Source organism: Buteo buteo, chromosome 22 (assembly GCF_964188355.1).
Source record: "Buteo buteo chromosome 22, bButBut1.hap1.1, whole genome shotgun sequence".
Taxonomy (NCBI): Eukaryota; Metazoa; Chordata; class Aves; order Accipitriformes; family Accipitridae; genus Buteo; species Buteo buteo.
In genome coordinates, this window is record NC_134192.1 from 14,500,527 (window position 1) to 14,512,091 (window position 11,565).

The 11,565-nt window shown below is 59.7% G+C and overlaps 1 protein-coding gene across 4 annotated transcripts; it reads left to right on the forward strand.

Moving 5' to 3' along the window:
* The first annotated feature begins 433 nt into the window (after positions 1-433).
* LOC142043142 (sestrin-3-like) lies at positions 434-8,050 on the forward strand. Of its 4 annotated transcripts, none has more exons than XM_075053949.1 (9): positions 434-635; positions 3,457-3,660; positions 3,876-4,058; positions 4,161-4,397; positions 4,481-4,592; positions 4,836-4,972; positions 5,394-5,584; positions 5,906-6,050; positions 6,593-8,050. In XM_075053949.1, exons 1-9 carry the CDS (start codon positions 570-572, stop codon positions 6,680-6,682), a joined length of 1,365 nt encoding a protein of 454 aa, XP_074910050.1. In that variant the 5' UTR covers positions 434-569; the 3' UTR covers positions 6,683-8,050. The 4 variants fall into 4 exon arrangements, with proteins under 4 accessions (XP_074910050.1, XP_074910051.1, XP_074910052.1 ...); XM_075053950.1 differs by having other exon boundaries at positions 4,836-4,957; XM_075053951.1 differs by having other exon boundaries at positions 4,854-4,972.
* The last annotated feature ends 3,515 nt before the right edge of the window (positions 8,051-11,565 follow it).

Below are 11,565 nucleotides of genomic sequence, written 5' to 3' on the forward strand. Positions count from 1 at the left end.
TCGCCCCCAGCACCATTCCTCTCCACGCAGGGGAAGGCCCAGGCAGAGCGGGGATGGAGGGGACCCGGCGCAAGGCAGCTTCACCCTCCAGAGCGCGGCCGGGGCCAGGCCAGCAGGACAGGCAGCACTAAGGCTCTATAAAGACTGGAGCCGTCCCCGCCACGCGCTGCCCGGGGCTGCGGCCGCCACCGGGGACGGGCAGGGCCCGGCCGGCACAGACCTCCCGCCCCGCCCCCCCCCGGCGCCGCAGCGCCCCCCAGCGGCGGGCAGATCCGGCCCCGCCCCCTGCCGGGGTAGGCGGGGCCTCCGCGCTTGACGGACGGGTAACTTTCCACCCCTGCCCACGTGGTGCACCGGGCTTCCGCCCCCTCACGGCCGATTAGGGGGCGCGGCGCCGGCGGCCTCGCCCCCTCGCGGCGGTGATTGGCGGAAGCGGAGCTGTGGGTACGCCCCCGGCGGCTCGCGCTGCCGCGGTGCCCGGCTCAGCGCTACCGGCGGTCGGGACGGGGCAGGCAGGACCGGCGCCGGTCACCGGTACTGCGCACGGCACGGCACGGCACGGGCTCACCATGATCGTGTGTCCCCAGAGCGTGGAGCACCCCCGAGGAAGCCGGTGCCAGCGGCTGCCGGGGCAGGTAGGTCCCGCTCCGCCGCCGCCGGAGCCTGTACCGGTGCACCGGGCTCGGCCCTGCACGCCGCCCACCGGCCCGGCCCGGCTGCGGCACCAGCAAGCTAAGGCATTCCCGCCGCCCGCGCGCGGGCCGGGCGTGGCCGCGCTCTCCCGATGCGGTGGCCGGCGGCCCGGTACTGGTGCCGGTGCGGCGGCGCCGTCCCCGTCCCCTTTGTGCGGGATGCGGGAGGCGCCGTGCCTCCATCACTGCCAATCAAACTTGTTTTTCTCTCTCCTCCTGCACTGCCCGCGCCGCGCACCGGGGGCGCTGCCGCCTCCGCCCGCACAATGGGGCCCCGGTTACCGGCCGCCGGTACCGGGCCCGGCACAGCTGTGGGGACCCCTGCCGCGGGCACTAGCACTTCGCCCGTCCCCTCGAGAACCGGGGCGGGGGGCCGGGCGAGAGGTGCCCGCCGCGGTCGCGTCGCCAGCGAGCATCACCGGCGGAGCCACCGGTACCGGCGGAGCCGCGGTCTCACCTCACGGAGGGATGGAGCCCCGGGGGGCGACGGTGTTCACACTGCGGAGTCTTGCCCGGCCGGGCGGGGGGCGAGGCGGCGGTCTCCCGGCCCCTCTCCCGCGGCTCCCGGCCCTGCCCGGGCTTGGTTCTGGTCGCGGAGCACAGGACCGGCTGGGCTCCTCCATCCTTCTGCCTGTTTTACATGCAAACTGCTGCCCGGCGATTGGCTGGCCGGGCAGCACCGGGGCATCGTTCCCCTGGCAGCACCTGCCCGAGCAGGGAGGGGGTGAGGCTGGCGGTGGGTACGGGGTCGGGGTGCCTATTGGGGTTCAGGGGGCTTGGACCCACGAAAGCTGCCCCGGGGAGGGAGGCAGGTAGGCGATGCTCCCACTGCCCAGGGCTGCGAGTGGGTGCAGGGGAGGGGGAGGAGGAGGATTATGGCAGGGGAGGGTGAGGAAGGGGGCACTGGGGGCAATGCGAGAGGCTGGGGAGGCAAGGCTGGGGGGGACGTGGCTGGTGGTGCCAGAGGAGAGACCTTGGGCTGAGCTGGTGCCATGGAGAGCAGGCAGGAAAGCCCAGCTGGGGGACGAGGGCTGAGGTGGCGGGCTGCCCTGCACCTTCCTTCATCCTCCCTTTCCAACCCGTGTCTGCATGGTCCCTTGCTCCATCATCACCTGGACAAGCAGAGTGAGGAGAGCTGGTGGCCCCGGAGGCTGAGCTGGGGACCACCTTCCCCTGGGGGGAGTGAAAGCTCTGCTGGCTTCTCCACCTCTGCCCACCAGAAGACCAGCGGCTTTAACCCTGTGGGTTAATGAGGGCAGCTCATTTCCCTGAGCAGAGGGACGTTGTCAGGGACTTTTGTAGGTCAGTTCTGGTTTGCACCTTATCCTGTGGGACAGAGAAGCCGGTGCTCTTCATCCCTCCCCATTTTAATTTGAGTTTTGGGGTTTTTTGGACCCCTTTGGCCAGAGGAAGTGAAGAGGAAGCTCCAAATGGCATCAAGTAAATCTCTTTGACAACTGAGCAATGGTGTGTTTGTCAGAAGTGCAGGATGGTAGAAAATAGCCAGAGCTGCTTCCTGCACTGCCTCTGCGGGTGCGACTGCTCTGTGCTGCTGCATGGCTCAGCCCTATTCTGCCTCCCCTCACCTCGGGGTGCTCTGCTCCACGCCCCACGTTTTTGCTGGTTTGCAGAAGTGCTCCTGGTTTTCTGCCATGCCACTGTGGTTGCTGTGCGCTGGTCACCAGCCTTCAGGTGACTGCACCGGAGAGACGGGTGGGGGGAAGATGATGGTGGTGTCAGCAGGGCCGATTGCTCCCAGGGAAGATTTTGGTTCAAGCCTGGGACGAGAGGCGCACCCTCTGTGCCTGAGGGTGCTGCCTGGGCTCCCACGCGCAAGCGGGAGCTGTGACTTTCTGTGTGAGAAGGTAAGCGCCTGCTGCACCTGTGCCTTGGCGCAGGCAGGCTGCGGGTACAGTCCCCACTGTCGGGTGGGAGGTGTGGCAACAGGGCCATTGGGGCGCAGCAGCTGCCCATGCACCTTTTGCCCATCCCTGCCCTCTGCTCCCACCACCCTCTCAGGAGAGACTGGGATGGTGTGGCTCGGGGCTGTGCTCAGCTGGGGTACCAGTGCAGGGCTGGGGTGGGCACTGCTGGGGGTGTATGGACCCCCTACCCAAGTTGCCTATCTGTGTTTCACTGGTGGATGCACCCAGTGCCAGCTGAGCCATGCACTCATGTGCTGTGGGACCTGCACCCACGCTGTCTTACTCTGTGTGCTCCCAACTGCATGGTGGGTGCTAGGACTCCGCTTGCCCCTTGGCTTGCCGGGGCAGGAGCCCAGGAGCAGCTCGGCTGGTTCCACAGGTCTCCCCCCATCCTAGTGCTGGGCAGCAGGGCTTGGTGCTGGTGGTGCAGGGGGGCCTGGTGGTAAGGCTGATGGACTGCTCTGTTCTGGGAGGTATTTCATCTGTCATGTTTCTCCTGCTCCAGCCTTGCATTTGCCTCTAAGGCTGCAAGGAAACATCACTCGTAGTTTGCCCTTTACTTCCGCTCACCAGGCAATGCCCTCTCCCAGACAGAGACCAACTTGTGCTTCCTGCAGCCTGTCCTCCCACTAGCAGTGACCCCACCGAGCAGTGCTCTGCCTAGCTCCCTGACCTGAGCACAAGCTCTCTCCAGTGGCTTCTGACCTGTTGGTGTCCCTCTGGGAGCACCAAGCCAGGAGAGGGGATCCCAGCCGCTCGCAGACCCTGGGCTTGGCTGGGGTGGGCTGCTGCAGTGAGGACTGCTCCAGGGAGAGCTAAGCAGACCGTGTTCCCTGCAGGTAGTGAAGATGTCCAGCAGCGACCCTGAGCGCCCCCACTTCCTCTTTGTGAAGGTGCTGGCCAGCCGGGGGCGGCTGGAGGCGGTGACCCAGCAGATGGGCTACCACCCGCAGTACCTCGACAGCTTCCTCAAGATGCAGCACTACCTGATGCACATGGACGGCCCGCTGCCCTTCGACTGCCGGCACTACATTGCCATCATGGTGAGCCCTGCTGGGAGCTGCTGGAGGGGACAGGGTGCTCTGCTCAGCCCTGTGAGGCTCCCTGCTCTCCCTCCACCAGACAGCCTGTGCCGCAGGCTTCTCTGCAGAGGCCAAAATCATGATGTCCTGGAGGTTGGGTGGAGAGGTGGGCTCGGGGTCCCAGGACGCCTGTCCCGCCAGCACAGTGTGGGGATGCTGATGGGCTGCTCTTGCAGGCAGCTGCCCGGCACCAGTGCCGGTACCTGGTCAATCTGCACGTGCTGCAGTTCCTGCGGGCAGGGGGTGATCCCCAGTGGCTGCGTGGGCTCGACTTCATCCCCCCCAAACTCCGCAACCTTAATGAGATCAACAAGATCCTGGCACACCGACCATGGCTCATCACCAAGGAGCACATTGAGGTATATCAGCCAAGGACCAGGGTGGTGATGGGGACAGCAGCATCCCCAGGGGGTGCCGGCACCCTGACTGTGTCACATCGCTGGTCTATCTGTGTCCTGCAGAAGCTGCTGAAAATCAGCGAGTGGAGCTGGTCGCTGGCAGAGCTGGTGCATGCCGTTGTCCTCCTGGCGCACTGCCACGCACTTGCCAGCTTTGTCTTTGGCTGTGGCTGCGAGCAGGATGACGGGCTGGGGGGCCGAGGCTTACTGAAGCCCTTGTCACCTGGAAACCAGTGCTTCTGCGAAGTCACCACTGGCAACAGCTGCAGTCAGGAGCTGCTGCGCATCAACCGCAAGCGGGTGAGCCCCCGAGGGTGGGTCCATGGGGGGACGGGGGCGCAGCCAGGAGCACTGCCCTCACCCCTGAGCCTGTGTCTGTGCAGTCTCTGGACTCCTGCATGGAGCTGGATTCCCTCCGGGAACGCATGCAGCGGATCCACGTGGAGACCGAGGGCAGGGAGGAGACAAGACTGCTGCAGCAGGACCGAGAGGAAGGTGAGGGGCAGGGAGCAGAGGTGGGCATGCAGGGTGGGAGTTCATATGGCATATCTGGGTCTTGGTCCCCCATGTCTATACTCATATTTTCTGTGATGTACGGTTTGGAGATGCGCTCCTGGGATGCTGGTGGCAGGGGAGGAAGGCAGTGGCACTTCCCAAAGAGGCCCAGCAAAGCCCGGCTTTCAATGCCTGCTGCAGCTGGGAACAGGGCAGCTGAACATTGCTCTGACCTGTCTGCAGGGCTTTCCTCTTTTGCAGATACTGATGGGGAAGTCACCGGTGCCACCAATCTTGCATGCTACATGCAGGACCCTGACTTTGGATACCAGGACTTTGCCCGGCGTGACGACGATCAGACGCAGGTATTCAGAGTCCAGGTGAGGTTCCTGCTCTCTCAGCAGGCAGCAGCCTGGGCTGCTGCCTCTCCCTCTCCCTCTCCCTCTCCTCATGGGGAGCAGGTGGTTGTGGGGGTGCCCATGCAGCCCAGATCTGGTGCAGCTGCTTTTGCAAAATACCTGAGTAGGGAAATTCAGCTCTTGAGAGGGAACCTGCCCCACTAGGGTTGGGGAGAGGGAGGTGACCACTGACTTCTGTCCCCAAGGGCTGCTGATTTCTTCACATTCTTCACAAAGGCAAGGGTCAAAAGCTGCGTGATGAGGGATGCAGTTTGTGGCAGAGCTGCCCCCAGAGCAAACCTATTGAATTCTGCTGCGTCCCAAGGTCTCTAGCCCTTCATCCTGGGAATATTCCCCAGGGTCCTTTTTTGTGGTTGTGAAAGCCTCTTGCTGTGCTCAACAGGATTATTCCTGGGAAGACCATGGCTTCTCGTTGGTCAACCGGCTCTACTCTGACATCGGGCATCTCCTGGATGAGAAGTTTCGGATGGTTGATGGTCTGCAAAGCAGTGCCATGGCCAAGCGGCAGGGCTGTGAACCCTCTGTCTTCAAGCGGGGCATCTGGAACTACATCCACTGCATGTTTGGCATTAGGTAGGGAAACCAATCTCATGGTCCAGGGGAGAAAACTGAGCTGACCCAGGCAGGAGGAGAGTAGGGCACTCAGACTGTCTTGCAGATGGGCTTGGAAAAGGGACAAGTGAATTGCCTGCCTGGTTGTTGGGCCAGGCAGGGAAGAGGTGCTCAGCTTCTCTGGGCAGGGCAGGGTGCTTTGGGGACAGGGCTTCAGTGCCTGGTGGCTGCTGCTGTGTGTCCCCCTGCCCGGCAGCTGTGCTGTGCCCCAGGCAGACTACAGACGAGTTGCTCCATAGGGACACGGTGCTGGCTGTGACTCGCCCCTGTGCTCCCTTGCAGGTACGATGACTACGACTATGCAGAAGTGAATCAGCTCCTGGAGCGAATGCTCAAAGTTTACATTAAAACTGTAACCTGCTACCCAGAGAAGACAAACTCAGAAATGTTTGACAGGTTCTGGAAGCAGTTCAAGCACAGTGAAAAGGTGGGACAGCCAGCCCCTGGCTCTGACCAGCTGCAGTGGGGCTGTGAGTGAGCAGGGGCTGCAGGCTGGGGTGCTTCGGGGGATATACAGGAAACCTCTGAGCCACCAAACCAGTCCAAGGCAGGTGGGGGGGAAATGGACACTGGCTGTTTGTAAGGAGTTGGGCTTAGCATGGCATGGGGCTGCCTGTAGTGTGATGAGCACAGAGGCCACTGGCAGCATGGGGATCTCCAAGGCCATTACCCCATCGGTGAATGCCTCCAGGTGAGCCCTTGCTCCAGCCGTAACTTGCTGGAGCAGCTGCTGTAGGTAGCAGGAACTGTGCCAGCACCAGCCCGGCATGCTAATGCCAAGTGTGCTGGGCTCTGGGAGGCCACCACGGCCTGCAGGACTGGGAGAAGGGGGAAAGGGCAGCTGCCTGTGCTGGAAAAATTGGTGGCATTTTGTCCCATGCCAAAAGACTCACTAGCCTGGGTTGCTGCTTGCTTGCACCACTGCCCGCAGCACACTGGCTGCCTGAACCTCTCTTGCTTCTCCCTTAGGTCCATGTGAACCTGCTCATCCTGGAAGCCCGAATGCAGGCAGAGCTGCTGTACGCATTGCAAGCCATCACCCAGTACATGATCTCCTAAATGGTGGGGAGCTGCGCTGCGGCAGGGCCGGGCAGCATCTTCTCTCCCTGGACTCGTGCGTGACCCATCATGCTGGGATGGATGGCAAGGGATTACTCAATTTAGTTTACTTGACTGTCTTGGGTTTTGGTTCCCCCCCCCCCCCCCCCCCCCCCCTTTGTGGGGCTGGCTGAGTGGCCCCGTTACGTGCAATTACCAAACTGTGAGGCAAGTCCATGCTGCTGAGATGTTGGTGTGATGCTAGAGACTTGAACATGTCCAAGGAGGACTGCCAAAGACATGGGGGGAGAGGGAGGTGGGAGGGGACTGGGGCCAGTTTAGAGGGATGTTCCCTCACAAGCAGAAGCTCCTTGCCCAGACACTGTGGGAGCCTCGGTCACCGCAACAAGGGCAGAGGGGCGAGCTGGCTTCCTTGCCTGTGCTGCAGTGGCCGCCGGGCTTGCAAGCCACCCTTCAGTGTCTGGCCTCATTGGAGTGATGCATCTCGCTTGGGAACAGCACAGGCAGCTTGCGGGTGTGTTGCAGCATCCTGAGTTGCATGGTCAGGCAGGGAGGAGTGCTGGCTCCAAGTGAGGGCCCTTCCCCAGCCTGGGATGGGAAGGGGATGCGCTTTCTGCCTATGCGTCCTGCCCTTTAGGTCTATGTGCCAAACCCCTCTGGGATGGACAAGTGATGACCGAGGTGAAGTCCAAACTGTGAAGCTCTTGCTGGCAGGGTGCCCTAGGGCTCTGCCTTCTCTGACAGCAGGGTGAGAAGGTCTGTGACAGTGTTCAGGCTCTGGAGATTTCTGCAGAGGACTTTGGGCAGTCCTCGGGGAGCTTGCTCCAAAGCCCCTCCTCTGCCTCCCATCAGCAGAGGTGCAGGAGGAACAAGGAACGCTTTCTGACTTAATGTGGCTTGTATTTTCTTACCACCGTGAGAGGGCCAGTCACTTGCTGCTTAACAGCATGGTGGAGGAGCCTGTGGTCAGCACAGGTGAGCTACAGGAAGCTTCTCCTTGAACCTGGGCTGGGGAGACTCCCTGGGCTGTCCCCATTTGAGCAGAGGCAGCCCATACACCAGCCTTGCCCTCTGCCCCATGGGCAGGAGCATGTGCCACTGCTCCCCCCTGTCCCAGGGCTGCTCCCTGCCTGTGCTGCAGCCCCTGGCTGGGGAGGTATGAGGGATCCAGTGCAGGCTCTGGAGAGCAGCCATGAAAGGGGAATGAGGCCACCTGTGATAAGTGGGAGCCTGAAGCAAGGGCAGCTGTCAAGTCAGCCCAGCGCACGCTGCTTCAGTCGACCTGTTTACTGCAATGTACAGGGAGAAAACCTTGTGTATGGAAGCTACAGAAAAAGCCTATTTTTGCTATAAATATATTATGTTTGACATGGATGTGTGCTTTATTTCTGCCAGATGTTGGAAAGGAGATCTGAACTTAGACTGCTGCTCTGAAGGCAGGACAGCAGTGCCTGGCTGACTGCAGCCCCAAGATGGCTCCAGCTCCAGGAACTCCAATGTTCCCAGCCACGATGGGGTCCTGTGCTGACAGCTCTGGTCCAGGGCCAGCAGCTGTTCACTGGGCCTAGACCCGTTCTGTTCAACTCAGCTATGTCCTCTTCCCATGCTCAGATGAACAACTCCTGCAGCGTTGCATGTTCAACAGGAAAAGGGGGAAGGTTTTCAAGGGGCTGCAGTGCTCTGGCAAGTAGGAGGCTGCTGGAGGAAGGAGCTGGCTTCTCCCCTGCCAGGTACCTGGCCACAGGAGGGTGAGGTGTGGGTGCTGCTTCTGCAGCTGAGGAATAAGCATTTTGCTTGCACTCACAAGCAGGTGCTTGGTGAGCAAGGCCAGAAACCAGGACCAGCTCTTTCCCCAGCAACACTGCAGGTGCCTCCCTGCAGCATGGGCTGGAGGAACCTGTGCTGGGGCTGGACCAGCTTCTACTGGGCCAAGCTGGTGCCCAGGCAGTAAAATGACGGGACAACTGGTGCTGGGCAGTACTGGCTGAGTCAGTATGGTGCCAAGACAGTGGCACCAGTGCCAGGATGACTGGTGCTGGGACAGGTGCCACTAGGCTTGGCTTGACAGTACTGGGACAGGCACTGCTGTACCATCATTTAGCCCCAGTGAGGGCTGGGCACAGATGGGGGCAGCTGGGTGTCCTGCTCACTGTCAGGAATAGCGCTCCGATTAACTGTGGCATCCTGCCTGCCTGCCAGCCGTTTTGCCAGCCTTTCCCCTGCTCCTGTGAAAGCAGCTCTGTCCTCTACAGGGTTGGGATGAGCTGCAGCAGGCAGTGCTCCGCAGGGCACGCTGCCCCAGAAGCAAGCAGCGCACCACAGCTCTGCGCAGCCTGGGGCTGGCTCCCAGCACGCTGCCAGCAGCAGCATCCTCACCACCCACCATCACCGTGCACTGCTGGGGAGAGAGAAGGGAGATGGCAGCAACAGCATGGCACTGGCTGGGGGTGAAGGGCTGCCCATCCCCAGGAGCTGCAAAGCAGGTTCCCTTTTGCCCCCCATCTCTCTCCATTTGCGCACAAAGAGCTGGCCTTACAGGAGCTGGGACAGCTGCTGCTTGCTCCGGCTCACAGAACAAGCACCAGTCACAGCAGCAAGATGAAGGGCTCCATGGGCTGTCAACCCTGACCAGAAATGAGCACAGCTGCTGGCAAGGCCAGGGGAGACTGCCAGCCTCAGCTCCCCAACAAGAAGAAAACATCCCAACATGATCTCAGAGCTAGAAAGCAAGAAATGAAGCAATCATCTACTCCCATCCCTGCAGAACCAGCAAAATTACTATCATGTCCCAAATAGGTCTTGTAGCAGGTAACTCAAGTATGGGGGATTGTGGAGAAGCCTGTAAAGGATCTTGTTGACTAGACACTTCAGGGCAGTTCTACACCCACACTAGTAACTACAGCTTAGCTTTTGAAACCCATGAGCTGGTCCTTCATGTTCCCAACCTCCCCTGCTCCCCTCCTGTGCCTGGCCAGGCTGTGAAACTGTTGCACTCACTGAGGCCCAGGCCTTAAGGCTTCCTGGGAAGGGCAGTGCAGGCACTACACCATTCAAGGTAAGCAGACGGCTCTAAGCTACATGGCACACCACGAGTCTGGCAACTTCAATGCTTGGCACCCTGCCCTGGTGCAACCCTGCACCCTTCATCTGCTCAGACTAGGATATTCCTCTCTAGTGCTCTGTGCCTGGAAGGAGAGCTGTCAGAGCCCAGGGTACCTCTCCTCTGCAGGAACCCTCCAGGATGTCCAGCATTCCCATGTGGGAGCCAGGCCACTGTGACCTTACCTGGAATTACTGAGGGGTGGATGCAGGCACATGTCCAAAGCAGTCACTGAGTTTCCTGCAACAGCCTGTAGCAGAAAGGCCTGCTTGCAGGCACAGCCAGGACTGCTTTTGTAACAGCCAAGCCATCCCCAAGCTGTGGGGGGAGGAATGGTGTGTCCTAGCCTGCAGAGAACAGCGAGCCATGCTGCAGCAATGGTTACTGTCACAGCTCCTACAATGCACCCATTAAAAGCCAGCCCTATGGCTGCTGGTCTTACAACAGTGGTGGAGGGGGAAAAAAAAAGTACATGGGAGCTGGGGATAGACTGTCCTGCCAGGACAGCCCTGGAGCAGGCAGCGTGCACCCCACTATCTCCCCATTCTTCAGCTTGCCCTTCCCACACACCAGCTACTCCACCACAAAAGACACGTGAAGTAGGGCAACAGACCTCCCTGCTGTGCTTTCACACATGGTTCCATCGCTGGTGGCACAGGAGAAGCGTTCATCAGCTGGCAAGCACCTGGGGCAAAGCAGGTCTCTGGCCAGAAACTAAGATGAGCAGAAAAGCTGGTGAAGTTTTTGTGCTGGCTTCAGGTACTGCTTCTCTGCAGGTAACTACTCCATAGGCCAAAATGCTTATGGTGACAACTCCAGAGACCTACGAGGTCTCTAATGCTGCAAGAAAGCCTGATCTACTGCAAGCAAGGTGCACTGAACCCATGTGGCTGTTAGGAGAGAACACAGCAGGACTCTTGGTGACTACTGCAGATGGTGTCACACACATCAAAAGTGACCCTGAGCCAAGGCATCCAGGTCCCAGCCTGACATCTATTTGGTGCTTTGCTCTCCTTGGCAGTGCTTAAGCATCACAGGCCAATGCTCAAATCAGCATAAAAAGTGTTAACAGCTACTGGGGGGAATGCATGGTCCCCTGTTCTATGTCAAGTTTTGAACGCGTCCACCCTGACCCAACCAACAATTGCAAAACCTACCCTCAGCATTTTGTTTCTCCAGCAGCACCTACAATTATGTGCTTGCAGGAAGCCCTAAGAAGTGCCCAAGGAACAGACAGTTCCCCTAAGGATCTCCTCCTAATCCCCCATTTTTGGGGATTGGCTTAAATCTTGAAGCAGGAGTCTTAAGATCCCTTCCAGCGTTACTTGCATTAACCATTTTAGCACTATTATTTATCAGGTATTACTGAATATTGAGTATCCAAGGCTTTGAACACACATTTTCTGGCTGTACACATACTGTGTAATTTCATGAATGAGACTTTCTCCTCAGTATTTTTAAAAACATCCCCCACTTGCTCTCCATGTGTCTAACCAGGCCAGTGGAATCTGTGCTCTACACTCCCTCCCCCTTTCTCTCTTTCTCTCTGATCTACTTACCTGCCTCCATGCCAAAGCAACATGACCAAGGCTCTGAACAAGTCTTGTCTTCTGTAAGATCTCTCCTGAGCTGTGGTGCATGGAGCACCCCCAGGGCAGAGGGGGACAGCACATTCTCCAGCTTCATCCTAGCTGTGAGAAGGCAGACCTGCTGGAACAACACACTGTTTTGATTCAAGGGCTCCACCACGTTTCTCACAAGCTGCTTCACTGGCTCAGGCTGT

Bases quoted from the DNA above. Each gene is read 5' to 3' on its own strand.
- LOC142043142 (XM_075053949.1), top strand. From the start codon at position 570: ATGATCGTGTGTCCCCAGAGCGTGGAGCACCCCCGAGGAAGCCGGTGC. The intron at 4,059-4,160 runs GTATATCAGCCA...TGTGTCCTGCAG, and splicing joins TCACCAAGGAGCACATTGAG to AAGCTGCTGAAAATCAGCGA. The intron at 5,585-5,905 runs GTAGGGAAACCA...GCTCCCTTGCAG, and splicing joins CACTGCATGTTTGGCATTAG to GTACGATGACTACGACTATG.